At 41.4% G+C, this 22,386-nt stretch overlaps 1 protein-coding gene across 1 annotated transcript; it reads right to left on the bottom strand.

Annotated features, from left to right (window-relative positions):
* Positions 1-213: 213 nt before the first annotated feature.
* Positions 214-21,578, bottom strand: TPH1 (tryptophan hydroxylase 1). The gene is made up of 11 exons (XM_065403654.1): positions 21,489-21,578; positions 13,826-13,963; positions 11,171-11,354; positions 9,240-9,340; positions 8,569-8,636; positions 6,781-6,977; positions 5,306-5,441; positions 4,568-4,694; positions 3,237-3,332; positions 2,300-2,433; positions 214-388 (listed from the first exon to the last, which is right to left on the bottom strand). Exons 1-11 carry the CDS (start codon positions 21,576-21,578, stop codon positions 214-216), a joined length of 1,446 nt encoding a protein of 481 aa, XP_065259726.1.
* Between the last annotated feature and the right edge of the window lie 808 nt (positions 21,579-22,386).

Raw genomic sequence — 22,386 nt, 5'->3', positions numbered from 1 at the left:
TTCTTTCCTGATTGGTTTATGGAGTGGGGAGGATCAGAGGGGTCACATAAACATTTTGTAAGGGCAAAGGGTGTTAAGTAGAGAAACATGCAAGTTAAAGTAACTATCCCCACTAGGCATTCATTTTTCTGTTGTTAGAGAGGAGCTTTCTATGTATAAAACAGGACAAAAAAACAGCTGCTGAGTGCAAAGTGCTGATGATTATTGGCCGAGTTAGATGCCCAGTTGCTTGCCCATCTTGTTGAGGGCATCGCTGACAATGTCCAATTCATGACGCAGCTCATTCACCACACTAGCAATGCTCTTGGTGTCTTTCAGGATCTGTATGCTTTGCGTATATGGGTTGTACTTTACTCCAAACGGGCGCTTGATTGTTTTTGCAAACTCTCTGTTCAAACAAAAAAGAGAGGCAGTGTTTCAAATTAAATCAACAAAAAGCCAAATGTGTCCCTGAGCCAGTCATCACTCTTTAAGGGAGCTTGGCATGAATTCCACAAGGAAGTCAGCATCAGTAATTCATTAGCTAAACCACTTTTTCTTCTTCATAATTCCTAGCTTATATGTAATGTTTTTTATCAGTAGATTTAAAAGCACTTTACAAAGGAAGTCAGCATTCTTATCCCCATTTTACAGATGGGGAAACTGAGGCACACAGCAGAGAAGTGACTTGTCCACAGTCATCCAGAAGATCAATGGCAGAGCCAGGATTTGAACTCAAGTCTCCAGAGTCCCAATCCAGCACCCTATCTAGTGGACAACACCTTTGCATAGGCTTTGGTAAAGTGGACCAAATTGCCTAAGCACTTGCTAAAAATAGATCTTCAATAACTCATTTACTTTGTCTCTGCTATATGCCACAGGAGAAAGTTATGGGCTGCTTTCTGCACTGATATTACTGTTTACTACATTGGTTCAGAGTAATTCCATTGAAGTTAATGGCATGACACGTACATAAAACCAGTGTAAGTGAGATCAGAATCACATCCTTTGACATCAACTGATTTACACTAGTGTAACTGAAAGCAGCATTTCACCTGCTGTTTAGAGCAGATATTTCTTTCATCATGAGCCAAGAGTTTAAACCATTAATGTGTTTCTTTTATAGGATCCTCCTTCTCACATTGACAAGTCAACTCACCCTCATTGTCTGGGGCAAGAGCAGCCAAAGTTAAAAACCTGCAGCAGATGCAGCTGATTGGAATGGGTCAGTGCATACATCTGCCTTTGACTCTCAGCTCACATAGACATACCTGCACTAGCTCTGCTCAAGCTAGCAACTATAGACAGCAGTGGATCTGCGGCAGCACAGACAGCTACTCGGGCTAGCCGCCCTGAGTACAGTCCCACCCTGCTCCCAGGTACATGCTCAGGTAGCTAGCCCAAGCCACCCCCCATGCCATCACAGATGCACTGCTATTTTTAGGCACTAGCTCAAGCAGAGCTAGCGTGGGTACATGTACACAAACTGGGACTCAGCCTTCCCAGCTCATACCTAGAGGTATACAGTCTGAGCATGTTACACCTGTGCTCCGCACTATATTAATTACCCCATCTGTTTCTATGTCTAGTTCAAGCTGTTGTTTTTAATCTGTTAACGCCTATGTGGTTTGGGACTTAGCTACTTTAGAAACCATTTCTTTTCTCATGTCCCACTGTGCAAAATTCTCCTTTGTGCACAGAGCCAACAGAAGCCTTATGCACATCTTATGCCCCCCTCAAAATGGAACTCAAGGAGTGCTTTGGCCTTGTCTGTCCCTCTACACAGGGGAGAATTCCAACCCATTGTGAGAGCTGAAATCAGCAGAGATGCTTTTGCTGGCAGGGCCAAGATGGTGCACCCATTCTCAATGGAGGCTCCCTGACAGTGAAACTTAGTCCATCAGATCTCAGGTCAGTTTGCCTTCATAGCATGGTGCAAAACTCATCTTTATGGCCCTACCTTTGCCAGATGGCTCTAAACCAAAGCTCTGTCTTTTATTTTTCTCTTTCTCAGATTTCTTTCCCATTAGATGGATAGGTAACAGGGACAGGGTTAACATTGCTGCCCTTTGTGGGCATTTATAGACTGATGTTTTCTGTTATGTGTGATGTGCTCAGATACCACATCAATTGACATAATAAAATAACAATAAAATAATAATAATACAGGGGAGAGAGAGGAAATACTGAACAGCAGCTTTCCAACCAAGTGGGAGCTAAAAATAGAGCATGATAATAAAAATTAAAGGAAATTTTTGCTGGCACACACACATCAGAATAAACCTGGCTTAGGTAATAACTGAGATTAAACAGACTGTACCTCATCTTTTCCTTTGCTTCTTCAAAACTTTCAGAAACGAAGTAGACTTCCTGGAAAGTTGTGATGATGCATTCTTGCTTGCAGGTCACCTTAGGATCAAAGGACTTGACTTTGGCATTGCCAGAGAGAGCATGCTGGATAATAGACAAAGCAATGAAGCAAAGATATTAACATTAGCACATGTCAGAGTAGTATCAGCACCACAAGAGCACACAGGAAAAAACAGAGGATAGAAACAATGTGTTGAAGAGGACGAAATGATGCCATATATGAAATCTCTGTAGCACATCATCTTTTAAGAGTTGTGTCTGCAGATTGGTACCAGCTAACCCTTAGGAAACTGGCTATCCTTAAAGGGCCAAATTCTGCCCCCCTTACTTACAGTGAGCAGTATCTTCTAATGTGAGCAAGTCAACATACTTGAACTCTGAAGCCAATATGATTGCACATGTAGCAGGAGGCTACTCAATGAGAACAATAGTATCAGAATCCGGTCTGACAAGCAGAGCCTTATGCTAAAAACACATCTATTTAGGGCTTGATTCTAAGAAATGCAGGGCAACCTCAACTCCATCTAAAACCAGTTGGGAGCAACAGAGCTCAGCACACACCAAAAGACACAATTTCCAATTATTAGTTCTATTTTTTTTCGCTTAACCAGAATCATCCCTAGAGGTCTCTGGGAGCCAGATTTTTAAAGGTATTTAGGTGCCAAACTCCCACTGAAATCAATACCTTTAAATATCTTTAAAAATCTAGCTCTAGGAGCTTCCAGAATAAATGCTACCCAAAGATATGCTGCTTCAGTTCACAGTTTCTAAATGGGCCATTGGCCATAGCTACTCAGTCCACCCAATATTTTGAACAAACTACCACAAAAATCAGGTGAGAACAAAGAAAGAGGGCAAATAAAGGGAGGATGTTTTCCTCTTCTTACCTTGAGCTCACTGATGGAAGAAAGTAAACCAGCCCCATAGACTCGTAGCTGTCCCTCTTGCTTACATAAACCAAACTCCACAGTGAAGAAGTAGCACTGATAGAGAAGAAAAACAAAAAAGAATTAAAATGGAGTTGGGGGAAACTGTCTTCAACACAAATGCAACTAATGGTGCAGCAGATTTTGTAAGTCAAGCAAACTAGACCAAGGGTTATCAAGCTGGGTGTAACAACCCCCTAATAGGGTTTTGAGCAAATGTCAGAGGGTCACAATTACCCTGCTTTTCCCATTTTGCTAAGTGGAAGGGGGTCCAGAATGAGAAAGGTTAGGAACCACTGAGCTGGACAGTTCTGACAAGTAAGTTTACTGCTACTATTCCACACCCTAGGCTCACCTTTATCACAGAGACTTTTGATCTCAACAGAAGCACTGAGTTCTAGTCCTGCCACACAAATGCACTGAACTATCCAGTTGAAATTGTTATGAGGCAGCTTAACAGAAGCACTGGAAGTGATTGAATTTTTTTAAAACTGATAAATAATGAGATCAGCCACAGGGTCATGAACAAGAGTCAAGCTCCCTTCTGTTTTCTCTTTAGTTCTGTTGTCTGAAGGAATTTATGATGTTTATTTCAGTTTGCTGGCCTTGGAGATTTGTGTAGGTATATTTGGGGGAGGGGAGAGTTCAGAAGTGCTTAGCAGTATTGGTTTGATTCTGCTCCCATAGAAGGCAATGGGAGCAAAGATAGGACAGCATTGAGTGCTTTTGAAAATCCCTCCCATTGTTTCTGTTTATTATAATTCTTTTTTTTCCCCTTCTTAAAATTTATTTCTTTCAAAACATCCAGAAGACTTTGGACATGGGACACCCACAATATATATATATATTTAATTTGTTGAGGGAAAAACCCTCTCACTACTAAATTGTAAAAATACACAATCAATTGCATCCTATGACAACTATATTTCCTTTGGGTTAATTCTAAAGGATAAAGAAACAGATTATTGTGGGAATTCATCCCAGAGATAAAAGGGCTTGGATTTAGAAGAAACAGACCATTGGTTCTCAATCTGGAAGTTATGATACCCAGAGACTCTTATTTTATGGCTAGATGGAGAATATCATTCACCTCCTATCACTTCTGTTCTATCATGGAGTTACGGAACAGAAAAAGTTTAGAACCAGTGAAACAGACAATATAGTGAATGATTTGCTTCTGCTGATACTGAATGATAAATCTCCCAATTACTTCAATGGGAGCGGGATCAGCCCTGTAAAATGCTGAGAGCAATGCAAGTGGGATTATCACCGCCACAGACTGAGACACTCACTGTTGCCAGTTTTTGAACAGCCTCATCTGATGCCCCAAGCGATGCCAGGCCAATTTCCTGGGAGAACTGAGCAAAACTGGGTTCAGCCAAGAGTGGGACATGACCCAGGAGTTCATGACAGGTATCGCTGAAAAAGAAACAAAGCAGAAGCCATGAGATGATGCTCTTTCTTGCTGAGGGTGTGAAAAAGCAGCACCATCCAATGAATACAATTGTCTCAGAAGAAAACTCTTTGTAACACTGAAAAATGATTTAATATCAAAACGACAGAAAAAACATTTCTCTTATTAGAGTGCAGCATATTAACTCTACAGAAAATACGTAGACCCAAATTTTCAAATCTGGATGCCCAAAGTTAAGCTCCTAAACCCACACTTAGGAGCCTAGGGTGAGATTTTCAAAATTGCTTAGTGTTGGCCTAACTCTGCTTCCATTTAAGTCAGTGAGAGTTTTCTCATTGAGCAAGAGGAGCAGTGTTAGGCCAACACTGGGCACTTTTGAAAATCCCATCCCTAAGAAAGAGTTGCCTGATTTTCAGAGTGCTGTGCATCCAAAAATCTCAATGAAGTCAGTGAGAGATGCAGGCACTCAGTATCTTTGAAAATCAGGCCATTCTTACCCAGATGCCTGAATATGGATGTAGAAGCCTAACTTCAGGCACCCAGGTTTTAAAACTTTGTCTATAAACTACAGTTTTGTGCACATATTTGACTTCTCCCCAGAAATAAAATAACTTACGGCTCTGGGGTGTAGAGAGGGTCCGAGCTGTGCCTAACATACTGAGTGCAGTGAAAAACTCTGAATGCTAAGCCTGCCAAGAAATCTCTGGGTGACAAATATCCAGCAACTGGACGGATGGTGAAACCTGTGCGCTCTGAAAAGCAATAGATAAATCATAGGTCAATGTGATGTAGAATTTTATAATGTTCAAAGCTGTGTTTCTCCTCTTACGTCTAGATTAAATACCACAGCATGGCTTTGCTCAAGGACAAGGAGGAAAACTAGAGATGAGCTATGATCAAAATTCCCACATTTGAAAATTACCAAGATATTGCCAACATACTTCTGACTTTGTGTGTTTTCTACTGTTTTTTCCCCTAGACCCTAGCACAATGCCTAACCATCTCATTCACAAACTCCAGCAGTCACTTTAGTGCTGGCCTTGCCCACAGATTTCACAATTATATAAAACTATAATACAACATATATAAAAATGGGGGGAGAGGGAAAGATATAATAAAGGACCATAAGGGAGAGGGGTGAAAGTGTCAAAAGGGTTGCTGTTTGCCTTTATGGTTTACTCTCATATTATTCATGATTTGGTTAGCAATGCCTTGCAGTCCATGTCAGTATAGCATGTTGTCTCATCATGTAATGATTCCTTTCTCTTTCTCCTTTGATTCATTGTATTGTGTTCAGAATTACAGAGCACTCACTTTCATAGATTCAAACCTTTTAAGGCCAGGAAGGACCATTATGATCATCTAATCTGAGCTCCTGGACAACACAGACCATAGAATTTCTCCAAAGGATTCCTGCATCAAGTCCGTAACTTCTGACTGAGCTAGAGATATCCAGTCTCGATTTAAGGACTTCATGTGATGGGAAACCCACCACCTCTCCCTTTTGGAGAAAGGATCTCTTCTTAGAGAGAGATTTATTTTAAAACTGGACTCTGTGCTTTTCAAATGTACAGCATGCAGGTCATATACACCATGTGATCCCCACACAAAACTTCCACTGACAGCAGTGGCTGTATACAGTCCTTTTATTTTTAAAGTATTATGTGGCACAGAAACAAGATAATACTTATGGTATTGTTTTAGTCACAAAAAAGTACATACTGGGCATAAGAAGTTCCTTAAAATGCATGCAATAGAAAAATGTAATATTAATATCTCTATAATGCTACATGATTTTTGTCTGCCTTCCCACAATGTACATGTGCACCCCTGCCCCATATTGATTGGATTATAGTACTTGCTGAAGTCACCATCTAGTAGCTAAATACTGCTTATAATTTGTAGTGCCAATATGAAGAGAGAGAGAGAGAAAGCATGCCACCCTCTAGTGGCTGTGATTTACAGAGGAAAGAGGGGCAGGTTTTTAGAGGTTTATAGATGCCTAAAGATGCAGATAGGCATCAAGGGGGATTTTCCAAAGCACCTAGGTATTTAACTCCCATTGGTATAGCAGAGAAATTAGCACATTACCTTTCAGGAAGCGCGATACATCTTCCAGCTGGGGGATATTGTCTTCTCGGTACCCACAGTATTTGGTGAGTAAGGGTAAGTTTTTAAGGTACTCTCTGCAGGCATGAGTTGGGTACAGCTTGTTGAGCTCTCTGAATACAGTGCCCCAAGTCTTAATCTCCTCCTCAGTGAATTCAATCTTGGAGATTGGGTCACCGCTATAATGAAAGGAGAAAGAAAGGATGTCATGGCTCAGAATGGATAGCTCTAGAAATGGATGACGCATTTACCTAGTACTGTTATTATTTAACATTTATGTTGCTGTACAAGCCAGTCAGGATCAGGGCTCCGTTGCATTAGATAATTTACAAATACACAGGAAGATGTGGTCTCTGCTCTGAAGAGCTTACACTCTATGGGTTTGATCCAACTCCCACTGTAATCAATCAATGGGAATCTTTCCACTGACATCAGTGGAATTGGCTCAGGGACTCAGGCCCCAACCTTGCAAAGAGTTCCATATGTGTTTAACATTGGGAGTAAAAAGTTCAACCCTTGCATAAGTCTTTTCAGGATCAGGACCTAAGAATGTTAATTTTTTCCTCAACCTGTGTATAACTAGTCTGCATTACCTTATCAATTTCTTTAAAGGAAAGGAAAGATAATGAGCTCAGTTAACAGCATGATAAATCTAGGCATCTAAATGTTCATTTGCAATGTGAAAATCATGCTTCTCTAGAAAAACCATGAGTATCTGTCAAAATGTATTAAACCCAGCCTATCACCTCACATTAGCCTTCTGGATCTTGATTAAACTGGACTATTGTGAGGACTTGAGTCAAAACCCATTGAAGGTAATCAGAATGCTGTGTCATGATTCTACCAGTAGTGATTTCAGGGCCTGACAAACAAACATGATAGAAATTAACCTCCCAAAGATAACTGTATCAACATAATAATACTGCAGACTATTGGATTTATGCTGTGTTTGCTGATTCCATTAGTGTATGCTGCTGTGATTACAGGTTTATAACATTTCTGTGTCATTCCCAGTGGAGGGGGTTGACATCTAAACCCAGGTAGGGAACAACAACATGAAAAGTATGCTCAGAGCCAAATTATAGCACTTAAGTCATAATTGTATCTGACTCAAGGAGAGCCCACTGTGGGGTCCTAAATACCACAAAGCCCTTTTCAGTTTCATTTCACTGTGCACTTCTAAACCACTGTAGCTAATGCCCTATTATGAACCAGAAACTGCACTATTTTGAACCAGAAACTAGAATAATGATTATTTTCTTGCTTCATTTATAGTTATCAGTCAGCAGGCTAGATTCTGACCTCAATGTCTTTGCACCACTCCAGTGGCACAAAGGTGATAGAGATCTGCCCTAATAGGGTAATCATGAAGCTGGTATAGCCAGCCGTACAACATGTGTTCCCCACTCTCTCAGTTACAGGGTGTGTTCCTACGCAAGGTGGAGGAGTGACCATGAGTAAGAGAGGGTTGAGCCAGAAAGCACTGCAGTCCAGTTTTTCCCAGCTGGTGTAGCCATGACACTGGGACCACTCTACCTGGCATAATTAGCTAGCAACCTTTACATTATAGTTTGATCCTCAGACCAATCAGAGATCCTGGGAGTAGTAAGGTGGCTTCGATCAACCTTTCTATTCCTCCCACCCTGGTTCCTATACCAAACACAGCTCAGCTAGGCCTGGAGATCTGGCCTGGTGAATGTGAACTACACTTATTTTATCCATCTCATTATTCCAAAGCAAGAGACTTGTTTTGCAAGGAGTCATACTTACTGTTTGTAGTTCATAGCTAAGTCTGCAAAATACTTTCGCCTCTTACGATAGACATTGTCTTTGAAACCCTATGTGTGGAGAAAAAGTAATACACATTTCCATCTCTGTAATAAATAAGCTTATTAACAAAGAAAACACTGTTGTAAAAGCATGTCTTGGGAAAATAAATGGTCAAAATAGGAGCCTATTAGTTGTTGTTAGTCTATGAAATAAATAAATCCCCCAATTTAAAATGGAGATCAGCAACTTCAGGCACATAACTCTTGATGTAAGTATATTCTGTAGATAAGGATTCCTTTTTCAAAGCTTTACTTACACTAAATTGGTTATTTAATTGATTGCGCTGAATATTAGAAATTATAGCCAGTTCAATTTGTTTTCTTTATTTGTGGGGGTGAAGGAAACTACTGTGTCATTACTTTAGGGGGAAAATAAATCTAGTTAAAAACAGCATTCTTTTTGTCTGTGAGTATTCTGGACCTAACCCTGCAGTTGCTACACAGGCAAGACTCCCTTTAAAGCTTGCAGAACTGAGGTCAATGAGAGCAATGCCTGAGTAAGGACACCAGGAATAAGTCCCAGAGTTACACTGTCAAAACCACAAAGCCACTCTTAAGGGCAAAAATCAATCTGTCTTCACTCATTGTTACAATAGCAGGGAAGCTACTTACTGGATGGTCGGCATCCAATTCAGACCCATACATCAGAACACGGTTCGCACATTTATCCAAATCTGAGATCTTCTTAGGAAACCAGGGTGTATTCTCCATGTCTAAGGAATGCATAAAATCCACAAAGTTATTAATAAAATCCAGTGGGTTAAAAGAGGAAATGCCTGTTTCAAGTTTAGCTATGGCAGCTACAAGTGAAACCAAGAGGCAATGAAGAGGATGAGGGAGTCCTTTGCCTATCTGGCACCAGCACAACATCTAGCACTTCCTCCTGTGTCATTAAAACACTCTGCTTAAAGAACATTAAGGCATAAAAAATAGGGGGAGGAAATGGTTAACTAAGGGCCTGGAGCTTAAATGGTTTTTTTGTAGCTGTTATTATTTGTATTATACTAGCACCCTCCAGGCTCCTGCTGAGATCAGAGTCTGATTGTGTTATGTGCTGTACGAACACATAGTAAGAGACAGTCCCTGCCCTACAGAGTTTTAGAAGAGACAGACAAAGGGTGGAAAGGGAAACAGAGGCAGTGAAGTGGAAGTGATTTGCGCAAGCTCACACAGCCGGGTGTGAATAGAACCCAGGCCTCCCATGTCACAGTGTAGAACTCTGACCTCTGAACCACACTGCCTCCCTAATAAGGAGAAAGAAGTGCTCTTGTCAATGTGAACAGCTTTTCTGACTGAGTCTGGGGTTCTCAGCTACAGTAGCCCTGCAGCCTTAAAGGGACATGTCATTTTTTATTACAGACTCGGCTTTGCTTAGCCCAAGAGAGCCTTTGTTCCCCTGTCAGCTGTGCTATGTTCAACCCCTGCCCCTATACAAAGCCAGAGTAAATGGGTGTTGTCCAGGGAAGCTACAAGCCTTATTCTCCATTGCCCTGTACCTTGTGTAGTAATTTACAACTGAGCAAAGCCTATGGGTCTGATACACCGGTTGCCCTGAACTTCACTCAATCATTTCAACCAGTGCAACGTGAGTACAAATTAGGTGAAAAGCACCATCAAATCAGAATGGCAGCATTTTACACCCACCTATGCAGAGCGGTAGAGAATCAGGCCCTATGTGAGGGAGTTACACAGGACCTCCTTGCTGTGGCCATCACTCCACTTCCTGGGTCAGAACAGTTTGTACAAACCCATACGTGGAGGGCTGTCATGACCACTGCATCTTTGTAGTCCTGGACCCACCGGCCACCCTCCTGAATCCTCACACACACCCTCAGTCAAAGTGCTGGCCTATGGAGAGCTCAGCAGCGGCAGGGTTGCAGGTCACCCAATCTGCAGCTTCCCAAACTCTATGTAAGGAAACTGCAGCAGTTCTGCTACAATGAGGACACTGTAACCTGCACTCTGGGGTGGATATCACCTCCCCTGAATGTTGGAACCAGAAAATAGAAAGACTCTTTCATTGATATTTTAAAGCATTTTTCCTGGTTTATATGAGACCAGCATTAATCCAGGCTCACCATCCTGACGTGGGAAAGGAAGTCAGAAGGAAACAAGAGGAGCATCCTCTGGAGCAAGAAGGGGTTCATAAGGTGGGTATCTCTGCCTGGGAGGAAGAGCACCAGAGAGCATCTCTACACAGGGGACAGAACATGGAACCATCTCCACTGGGGAAGCACAAGATGGATCTCTACAGAGTGTGAAGTGTAGGAAGGGATAACTTGCACTGGCTGAAGTGATGGACCATATCCTGAGCTGATGTGAATAACATAGCCCCATTGATTTCAATGAAGGTATGCCAACTCACCATCTGAGCATCTCATCTTATAGCATTCAATGGAACATACTTTTTGTTTTACCCCATTTCTTTGTTCTACTAGTTCCCAAATACCTGACATAAAAGGATTGAAAACTAACTCATTAGAAAGTAGCACAATATCCTCTTCCCTTTGTGCAGTTTTGCTAGAACATCCCTCCCTACTTACCATCCTCCTGCACAGTGACATTATCTGTGGGGTTCACGGATACAATATTGACGTGGGATTTCAGTAGGTGGAAGATCTCATTCAGTTGTTCCATGTTACTATCGCAGTCCACAAAGATCTCAAACTCTGAATTTCTTCGCCTTGACTTTCGGGACTCGATGTGCATCAGATTTACATGTTTCTCCTATTTATAAGAAAAAGTGTTTTAAGCCAGGTTGATTAGATAACCTGCACTGCTTGCCAAGACAATATTTTACTGCTTAACATTATCTCTGTGAAGTCTCTTTAGGTAAACAGACCTATTAATAGCAGCTTGCTTATTAAAAAAAAGATAAGGAATGGTTGTTTAAAAAAAAAAAAAACTTTCTCATATCATAGAAAATGAAAGAGAGGTGCTTTTATTTCCTCAATTTTAATTTAGAAGTATGGTAGAAATGTCTTCCTCTTCTTGCATGAATCCCATCAAATGGGGTCCTCTCTCTCTCTCTCTCTATCACCCCACATGTTAAAATGTCTTCCTTCCTTTTCCTTCTTTCCAACCAACCACTCCTTCTTCAGTCAGCCTCTCTGCCTTTTTCCTTCAGCCTTGATCTGTTGGATTCTCTTCCCCATGTAGTTGTCAGGACTTTGCTTTACATGACCAAACTGTCTGAGCTGCACTCCCTCATTTTTTCATTTATGGGTGTTACTTCGAGCATGTCTCTAACATACACATTCCTCACATGGTCTTTCTTGCTTACACCACTCATCCATCTCCACATTCCCATTTCTGTGGAACAGATCATTTGCTCATGTTTCTTCTTTGGCGCCCAGTGCCATACATTAAAACTGGATAGACCACTGTTTTTATATACTTCGCCTTTGAATCTTATTAGTATCGTCCTGTCACATACTACACTACTTATCTCTCTCCATTTGAGGTAAGCGTTTATTATCCTAGCTCTAATTTTGTCTGCCATTTCCCCATTTTCCTGGATTCTGGATCCCAAATACTTGAAATTTTGTGTTTTCCGTATTGTTTGCCCATCTAGTTTCAATGATAATTCTTCAGTGTTCACATTATTGAAATTCCATACCATATACTCTGTTTTTCCTCTGGTTATTTTGAGCCCATGTCTCTCCAACACATCCTTCCATTTATCAAGTTCCTCTTCTAGACTATCTTTCTTCTCACTGAGTCGAATAATATCATCTGCAAACAATGTGCACCGAGGTGCCTCCTTCTGTATGTTCTTTGTAAGGGTATCCAGGATAAGGATAAACAAGAAAGGGCTCAGTGCTGATCCCTGATGCACTCCCACCACCTTAACCGATAGTTTGTCTGCTTCATCACTAGAAGTTCTGACTATTGACGTTGCATGTATATACATGGCTTGAACACGCTGCACATAAAGTTCTGGTATCATATTCTTCCTCATATACCACCAGATGACTTCTCTTGGAACTTGGTCAAAAGCCTTTTCCAGAACAATTAACACCATGTGAATATATTTCCTTTTCTCTCTAAATTTATCCACTAGCTGTCTCAGTGCAAAAACTGTAACTACTGTCGAACTTCCAGACATGAAGCCATATTGATTTGTGCTAATATCTACTTCACTTCTTAGTCTCTTATTGATGACTCTCTCCATGATTTCATTGTTTGACTCATCCGCTCTATACCGCTATAATTTATAAATATAGTAAAAAATATTTTATTTAAAAATTTTAAGCACAGAGAGGCATAATAAAGTGGACCAAATCCCATAGTCCTTATTCTAGCAAACCTACCACTGGCTAATGAAAGTGTAAAATCTGCAGGTTAATTAGCTAGCATAGTTGATTAGCAGTTGAGTCACTATAAATCACTGTCTGCCAATCAAGTCAATAAATGTTTGTTACTCTTAAAAATAAAAAGAGATGTTAAAATGGTAATTTTCCAATAGTATCTTTAACTTCTGTTTTATCTGAAAGAATATTCCTTAACAATATGTTTCATAAAATGAATGAATAGGGCTCTCTTAGTAGTAATATTATGCAAGGACACATTGGAGAGCAGTATTAACCCACTTACTCCCCAGTGGCTCAATGTGCTGTATAGACAGTATGCTCAAAGCCTTGGATATCTCATCTTGTCAATGGTAATGCAACTTCTTCCATTGATAAAGGAATGACATTGGTGATCCGGAAAAGAGTTAATCCAGTCTTCCTTCATATGTAAGATAGTTGTCACAAAGAGGAGCATACTCAGGGGAAAACATAGCAAGTAGTACCAATAGGCTGAATCCACAAAGTTCAAAGCTGGACTTCCCAACCTTTGACACATTGCAAATGTGGGGTTTTGATTCATCCCATCATAGAAATGGGGAGCTGCAATATAGTTGAGATCCGGAGTACTCTGATCAGGGGGGTTATTATTTCGGATCCATCCCTTCTAAAAGGCCAAGGGTACTGATCCTTCTCCTATTAAAGGCAAAACTCCTCTGGACTTCAGTGGGAGCAGGAGAAGGGGCCATGTTTTTGAGGGGTATCAACGCAGCCTCTAATTTTGCAAGCACAATTTTGCATTCACAATTAATTATGGATCTTTTCTTAATATGGGAAATAAATTATGCTGGGTGCCAAAATGACTCTTACATTCAGAAAACCTTCTGTAGAAATGTGAGGACTACATACCTGAAAGAGTTTTAGCGCTTTTACAAGTCCTCCAACTTCATTCTTTAAGGAAAAAATGACAGCTGCTCTACCTCTTTCAGCTGAATTGTCTTTGTTCTCCTTATTGTCTTCAATCATTGTGTAATTTGACTTATTTAACTAAAAGCAAATAAGAAAATATAGATTTGTTGAATAAGAAATAGGTTGAAAAGACTCCTGTACAGTTTATATGCTACAGCTCTCAGTGCAATAATATCACATTTTGATGGATCAATTGCAAAAATAAAGTGCCATTCAAATCATTATATACACTAACATACATACAGATAGGAACATGTACAAGTGTTTACAAAATTGGGGCTTAATATGGAGGGGGGGGCATTTTACATCAATGTGGACCCTTTTGGGAGATCTTTGGTAGTTCTTCAGCAGGATGCACTGCATATATTTAATAAAAGTATAGTTTATAATTAAATATAAATGATTTGCAGAAGTAATAAGCGTTAGCGTGAGTCTTCAATAGAATACTTCTAGGGGTTAAGTACAAACTTGAAAAGTCTCATCCAAAACCCATTGGAGCCAACAAATGGAAGGACTCTCATTGACTTCAATAGGAGCTGCATTAAGTCCTAATACCCTAGCACTGGGAGTTCCTCTCCATTCTGCATCTCTGAGTCAGAATTGCTTTTTGAACATAAGCCACTACTATTACAAAGGAACCAGAAAAATATGTTGACTAAAACTCCTTAACTAGAAACTTAGGTATAATCTGATCAATAAAGCCATATAATTTCTTCTCAGAGTTCTTTGCTATATGCTTTAAAATAACTATCGTAATCATGCTCTAAAAATGCTGCAACATGTAAGTTTCAGAACGATCTCTGCTCAGTTTAGTCTCTGACAAATTTTATGTATAAAGCTTTCAGATATATCAATTGGTATGACATTTTGATCTTCAAATGTCTTTATTCCCCCTCTGCCTTCTTCCCCCATCCCATTTGTAGCTCCCACTTTACCCCATATCCTTTTCTATGATGGTGCATTAAGGAATGTTGTGCATTAAGTGATGGTACATTAAGAATTAAACAGGTTGCTTGAAGTAGCAAAATATTTGACATTTTGCTGAAAACAAGACAAGAAGATCCAGGAACAGACACCACCCTCTAGACAGAAAACAAGCTCAGATGACCTATAAATAGCATCCCATTATCACTTCTGGCAAAGTAAACTTTTTTATGGATGGATCATCTCTATTTGACATATGTTAGACTTGGCCCAGCTAATTTTGGCACACATTGCTTCAAGTTGACTACCTCATCTGCACACAGATGGCCTTTCCAAATGATAAGATTAGGCAAATTGGAATGAATGACTCTAGTAGAATCAGGCTTTATGCTAGGCCACAAGCAGAAGGGTGGGATTGGATCAGGGCAAAGCCGTTAGGATTTGTTTTTCCCAAAGAGCGAGTACTGAAAAAGAACAGAAGCAGGTACATATATTTAGAGAAGATAGAGTTCTAGGTTACAGAGAAAGTAATGGGTACTCCATCAGAGAAAGCCAAGCTGCATATGAGCAGAAAACAATTAACTGGGTTACTTTTCATAATTATATGCATTAGTTTGGAGCATGCAGGTCTTATCCCCTTTGCTAGGGCCTGATTCAAAGCCCACTGAACTCAATGGGCGCCACTAAAGATTCTTTACTATATGACGAATGTTGATTTTGGATAATGGTGTAGACTTCATCACTCAGGCCTTGTCTACATCTAAAATGTAGCTCAATCTAGCTGCATCATTCAGGGCTGTGAAGAATTCCACACCCTGTGCGATATAGTTAGGTTGACCTAACCCTCACTATAGACACCACTACGTCAATGGAAGAATTGCTACAGCCTCTTGAGGGTGTGGATTCACTACAGTGATGGAAAAAACCCTTTCATCTCTGTAGTAAGTGTCTGCACTACAGCAGTGTAGCTGCAGTTGTGCTGCAGTAGCACTTGTCGTGTAGACATACCCATAGTCTGATTCAACATAACACTCAAGGATGTGTGTTCAAGTCACTGGGGCTTAAGCACATGCTTAGGTCCTTTGCTGAAATTGGACCATAGAGTCTAATCCAGAGTCCTCTGAAGGCAATGGCACTCTTTCAATTAACTTCAGTGAGATTTGGATCAGATCAATAAAGGGACCTGTTCAAGTTATGGTGTTTGAGGAGTAGTGTCATATATTGTACAGACAGGAAAATTTAATAACTTTTCACACACATTAACATGGTATTCTCAAACACAGAGGCCCACATTTCCATTTTCAGATCACATCCTTCTCCAGCAACACTGCAGTTGAAGTTAGAAGTGAAGGCTACACAGAGTGGGACGTCATTGTCTGAGAGCAAAAGCTCTCAGAGAGCAAAATCATTTTATACAGTGTAATGCACCACCTTATTCTGAAATTTGACATAGTTTCAAATGATATTGTAAGATGTGCAACTGACCACAAACTGTAAATATTACAAATGAACACTAATACTTTCTCTTTTCATATTGACCGAGTTAAAACAATGTCATATTTAGGATCAACTTATGTAGCATACAAAGCACAATATGACTGGGACATAGAAAGCATAGGAAAAGAATGTATTGTACTGTAATGGGTAGTTTCTAAAGAGTGTCTCCATCTTGCAAAACTGGGGGGGGGAAGAAGAGGAGAGAAATTGAAATACTAAAAATTCACAGATCTCTAGAATACAGATTCCTTTATACGCATATGTTTGCATGATGAAAAGGACAGTAGTGACCATTGGTTTCCAATAATAACATTATACAGAATGAACAAAAAGCGGGATGGCAAAGGAGGTCTGAATAAATGCAGCCACCATTTTGCTGCAACCCCAGGACAGAAATAAAATGGTAGCATAGAAGAGAATAGCTATTCTACACCACATTCCAGTTCTTCCTTGCACCTGCTATTCACCTCTGCCTGGTCAGTCACTTTTTCTTTTCCTCTTAGCATCTGTGCACTCCTTTGGAGGGAATGGGATGTGAGAGAAAGCTAATTTTTTTTTACAGTAACACTTAGGTTAAATATAAAATGTTCAGTTTTCAGAGCAGAAAGTAAAAACCTGTATAACCCTCCAGCCATGTAATTCAATCAGGAATGGAGGGGGGGAAAGGACCTCACAATAAATATCCACAAAACCCAAAGAAAGTCCTCCAGTGAAGACTAGATTGGACATTCCTTGTACTTCTACGGTAAAAAAACAAAACAAAACAAAAAAGTCAGAACAAATATCTTTAAAAATATAATTTGTCAAGCCTTTTTACACCTCATTAAGAGGCAAAAGAAAGTAGAAACCCCAATTTTAAAAAAATTCATATGCAGGTGGTCACCTTTGTGAATTACGGGCCCAATCCTGCAAGGTGCTGAGCACCTCCTGTGATATGATGAGCGACCTCAGCTCCCATTAAAGTCAACTCAATGGGAGGCCTGTTGAAGACACTCAGCACCTTGCAAAATTGGATCACAATTCCAGAGAAAACTAGCAGACCACATGGGGCCCGATCCTGTTATGTTGCCTTTGGCATCAGCAGAGCAGGATGGGGCCTTGTGTTATAAGAATATTCCTGTTAATAAGTACAAACCATAACCAATCTCCTCATGAATTATTGATAAAATATAGTAACATAGTTGCAACAACTGATTTTAATAGTTTATCATTTAAATAGAATACATATTTTAAAAATGTTTCTGTTTTCTCTACCTGCCAATCTCTAAACAGAAAACTACTTCTCTATAATATGAACCAGAAGGTAAGAAAAAGGCATTTTGAAAATGTAAATGGTACTTTCCCCCCAATTCATTGTTATTTGCTTTATCTAATAATGTAGCAATAGTGATCTATTAAACAATTAGCCTTTGATAGGACTTAAATCTCAGTGAAAATGCACACTCAACATCCATCCAGCTATCTGAGAATTTTATACTGCTGCCCATCAGAGTAGTATCTGAGTGCCTTCTATGTAAAATAAAAAATAATAGTAAAGTCCCCGCTAGACTTTATTGAATCTCCAGCACTTCTCCCTTTTCAGGTAAAACCCCTTCCTGGGGTAGGGTTTTTGTCTTATTAATTTATTTTTGGGGTGTGAGACTACGGTGTAAATAGGTCTATAATTTAGAAGAATATATTTAACCACCTTTTAAAGCTTTTAACTGTACAGCTAGCTGAAATGATGAGAAAAAAACCCTGTCAAAATAGAATAGTGAATGTAAATTACTGCTGATTTAGGTGCCTATTGCGCCTTAGAATCTGTGTGGCTTTGAGCAGGTTTAAGCTCTCTTTAAACATACATCTTATGGAAAAATAAGATTCATACTTGACTACCATGTAAACTGGGAACATTAGAGGGGGACAGTTCTGTCCCCATTTAAGTCGATGAGCCTTTTGCTATTGAGTGCAATATGAGTACATGATCCAGCCCAGTTGTATTTTTCATATCATAATAATATCACTAACATAAGTAAAATGAAGGGTCTGGCAGCATTTCCATTATAAAGTCATGTTTGGGGGGCCTACAGTAATTTAGGCAGACAAATTTACTTGAGAATAAAACTTGATGGGCAATTAATGTTTTAATCCTCCCCTCAAATAGTATTGATTTGCAGGTTACTTCCTCAATTTCCTTTAAATATGTTTGTTATTAAATAGGCATTAAGGAATGTTCTTTTGGGTGACCATTATTGGATGCAACCTGATAGGGAAGGTATTGGACCCTCGCTTAAAATCTTCATGTGACTAAATTCTGGAAAACAAAATATCATCGCTGGACAACTTCTGCAATACAATTCATATTCTGTTTACTTTGGCTTCCTGAAATATCTGATGTACATGGTAAAGCTATTGTTTCTGATAGTAATGGAATAAACTTTCAACCTTATTTGAATACTGAACAGCACTCTGAATACTGGATAATACCCTTAAGGGCAATCAAACGCTGCCCAGATAACTGTCTGTTTCATCGGCTATGCTCTGACATATTAGAATAGATGCACATTTTAAAACAAGTTACTCTTGTTTAGGGTTTTTTCCCCCCTTTCTTCTTCCCCTCCTGGAACAGATAATTCATTCTGTCTCTCTGTCTCTCTCTCTGATAACAATGAACCAAACTTAACTTCTATGCTACCTGTATTTTATTTGCTCATGTTTCTGAATTTTACTTGCTTAGCTAAATGATTTCCTTCCTATTCAGACACAAGCACAATTTGCAATAACAGGTCCTGTTCCAATCTCAGGTAAAGTACACTAGCATAAATCTGGAGTAACTCCACTGACATCAGTGGAGTTACTGAGGATTTACACTGGTATATCTGAGATCAGAATCTAGACCAAAAATTCCAGAATTCCAGATTCCTCTCTCTAAAACTGAAAATACCCTGAGAGCAATGGCAGAGCTGCTGGCAAACAAGAATATGGAGTGGGGGGTTACGATGTTTTCAGCAGCCTTAACATCAGAAGAGTAATCCCAATTTATTCCAGTGGTCCCTAGCCACTTCGTGTAATTCACAGGCCCATAGAGTTTCTCAGTGGGGCTGAAAAGGGCTCAGCGAAATCCATCTTAATCTTGTAGGTGACTGTGCAGATAGCGCGGGACACCGGCACTGCTAAGATTAAATGGGGAGTTATTAAATGCCCCCAGGGTGTTTGTCTTAATCCCATTAGGAAGTAAAACGTCAGCAGGTCATTTATTCCAAACAACTGAAAATCAGGCTCAAGAATTCATTGGCTCCATGTTATACCCATAGGAAGACATCTCTAATCCCTAATGAAATGGCTGTGAAACTGACTGGGGTGCAAACAGGCCTTTTATCTTTATGAATCCCAAGTCAAAGTACTACCCTTCCCCTTATGCTTTCCATGCATGAACTCTGAATCTGAGGCTCTTGCAGCCCCAGAGGGGGCCACAGCAGGTGGCAGGGGAACAGGCTCAGGTTAGACTTTATGGCTAGACCGCAGTGGTGCCCCAAAACTTTCCTCTGGTGTAACGGGACAGGTTGAAAACTGCTGCTTTAAACTAATGCATCTTGTCTGGCTTTAGATAGACTTGCCCACCTCATGCCAAATGACGACTAGGTGTGGGATACAGCTGATCCTGTCCCTTGTGTGGTAGAGAAAGGGGCTTGGGGCAGCAAAAAACTTAGAGCCGGCCCTGTGCTGAACTAACATGGAGCCTCTGCCTTTCCTAATCTGCTCCAGATCTCAAGGAAGGGGTGTTCAAACTACTTACATCAAGGGCAGGTTCAGCAGAGGTAAATCTCCTATTACCTCCTAAGCCAGTCCTCCCAGTGCTGGCTCCAATAAGTCCCCAATGCACTCTTAAGACTGACAGCCCAGCTCACCTTTTGCTCATGGTAGTTTCAAACATCAGGAGACATATGTTGTATTTTAGTAGCATGAGAACATAGGTGCTAGAAATAGAGGTGCTAGGGGTGTTTCATCACCACCTGGCTTGAAGTGGTTTCCATCATATACAGGGTTTATAGCTTTATTCAATGGCTCTCAGCACCCCCACTATACAAATTGTTCCAGCACCCCTGCATGAGAGTATTTCCAGATCCTTTCTACCTGGCACTGTCCCCTGGTGCACAGTGCTAACACAAGGTAATCTGTCTCTGCCTCCGGTTGGGGACTGGGGAGGTGGGTGGAAATGTATTAAATTGCTGGGAGGGAGATATTCCTTAGGGGTCTCTCTGCTGCTGCTGATCTCACCCTCCCGCCCCCCCCCCCCCGCCCCAATCCACTCTCCCCCGGAGAGAATTCTTGCCCTTTTCCTAATGGGATAGATTCTGTTCCCCCCGCCCGCCTTGTGACTGTACTGCAAAAAGATAGCTTGATTGCCTAGCTCAGTGGCTCTCAACCTTTCCAGACTACTGTACCCCCTCCAGGAGTCTGATTTGTCTTCTGTATCCCCAAGTTTCACCTCACTTAAAAACTACTTGCTTACAAAATCAGACATAAAAATATGAAAGTGTCAGAGCACGCTAGTACTGAAAATTGTTTACTTTCTCATTCCTATCATATAATTCTAAAATAAATCAATTGGAATATAAATATTGTACTTACATATCAGTGTATAGTATATAGAGCAGTATGAACAAGCCATTGTCTGTATGAAATTTTAGTTTGTACTGACTTCACTAGTGCTTTTTACGAAGCCTGTTATAAAACTAGGTAAATATCTAGATGAGTTGATATACCCCCTGGAAGACCTCTCCATACCCCCAGGGGTACCTGTACCCTTGGTTGAGAACCACTGGTCTAGCTGACCTGCATTAGATCGCCTGTCCCTTTGAGAGCTGAGTTTTACAAGTTGCCCAGAAAACAGGAGAGAGAAAACACTGACATTTCCAGCAGGGGCCAAGCAGAAGATCTCACTAGAGGTTACCGAACAACAAACATCTTCCCGATGCAGTTAGGATAATTTGGGGATATTTAATACGCCACGAGAGTCAACTAAGCGGTCGCCAAACGCCACTGGGCTCTGCTCTCCCAACGAGCTGAGACCAGTCTGAACCCACCAGCCTGGAGCTGCTGGGTTGGGGAGCGGGGTGTCAGCGCTGATCCCCTTGTGCCGCGCAAACTGCCCACCCGCGGGAGGGTGGGAAAAGCCCTCGCTCCCCCAGGCCGCCCGTACCTCGTTATTCAGCTGGTTCTCCTCGAAGCTGGAGTTCATGGAGTCGAAGGACCGTCCCCTGCGGGCTCCCTCCATTCGGCCGGAGAACATGGTACTGGAGGAGCGACTCCGGGGCGTGCAGCTCGGGATCCTGGCTCCGGGTCTGTCAGCAGCGCTCGGCTGCTCCCGGGCTATTTATGGGGGGCGAGTGGAGGGGGGGGGGCAGGAAGAGCCTTTCCTAATCTCCTGCCAAAGCAAATGGAAAAAGGGGCGCGTCACGGCCACTCCAGTCCCGGGCCGGCAGCCGCGGGGCTGGCGGGCGGTGGTGCCTCCCCCCCCCCCCCCCCAGGGCCCACGGGAGAGGCGCTCCCCGAGGAGTGGATCCGCCCCTGGCGAGGCGTCACTCCCACGCCCCGCGGGGCCATTTGCAGATGCACCAGGCGCGGCGGCTGGCTGGGCTCGGGGCTACAGCCCTGGGGAAAGTGACTCACCGGCGACACAATGAGACCCGGGACTGTTTGATCCTGGCCCTTTCAAAGGACAGCTGTGCATGGCGTGGGCTGGGGGGCAGTCACTGGCAAAGGGAGGCCCGGGACTGCTGATCCTGGGGTCCGGATTGTACCAGCCAGCCAGGCAGCTCATCTAGACAGTCCTGAACTGGGAACCACCTCGAGTTTACATTGGTCCTGCACCCTGCTGAAAACCCAGCAGAAAGAGAACTGGGATTTGGGAGACTTCTCTTCCTTAAACAAAAAACTGCTGAGCGATCTCTCATGTTTAAATAGTACTTTAAAAATAACATTTTTATCCTAGAAATGGGCTGACAGCTAAGCGCGTTATCCCAACTCCAGGCAAACCTCAAGATCCCAATAATAAAACAAGCTGTTCAGGAAGTGAGGGGGAGGGGTTCATTTCTCTT

Source organism: Emys orbicularis, chromosome 4 (assembly GCF_028017835.1).
Source record: "Emys orbicularis isolate rEmyOrb1 chromosome 4, rEmyOrb1.hap1, whole genome shotgun sequence".
NCBI lineage: Eukaryota > Metazoa > Chordata > Testudines > Emydidae > Emys > Emys orbicularis.
This window is presented reverse-complemented; position numbering and strand designations above follow the sequence as displayed.

Excerpts from the sequence above, each read along its gene's own strand:
- TPH1 (XM_065403654.1), bottom strand. The coding sequence starts at position 21,578 with ATGTTCTCCGGCCGAATGGAGGGAGCCCGCAGGGGACGGTCCTTCGAC. Across the intron at positions 8,637-9,239 it reads AATTGGATGCCGACCATCCA|GGTTTCAAAGACAATGTCTA; the intron begins GTAAGTAGCTTC and ends CTCCACACATAG. Across the intron at positions 389-2,299 it reads GAAGCAAAGGAAAAGATGAG|AGAGTTTGCAAAAACAATCA; the intron begins GTACAGTCTGTT and ends TTGTTTGAACAG.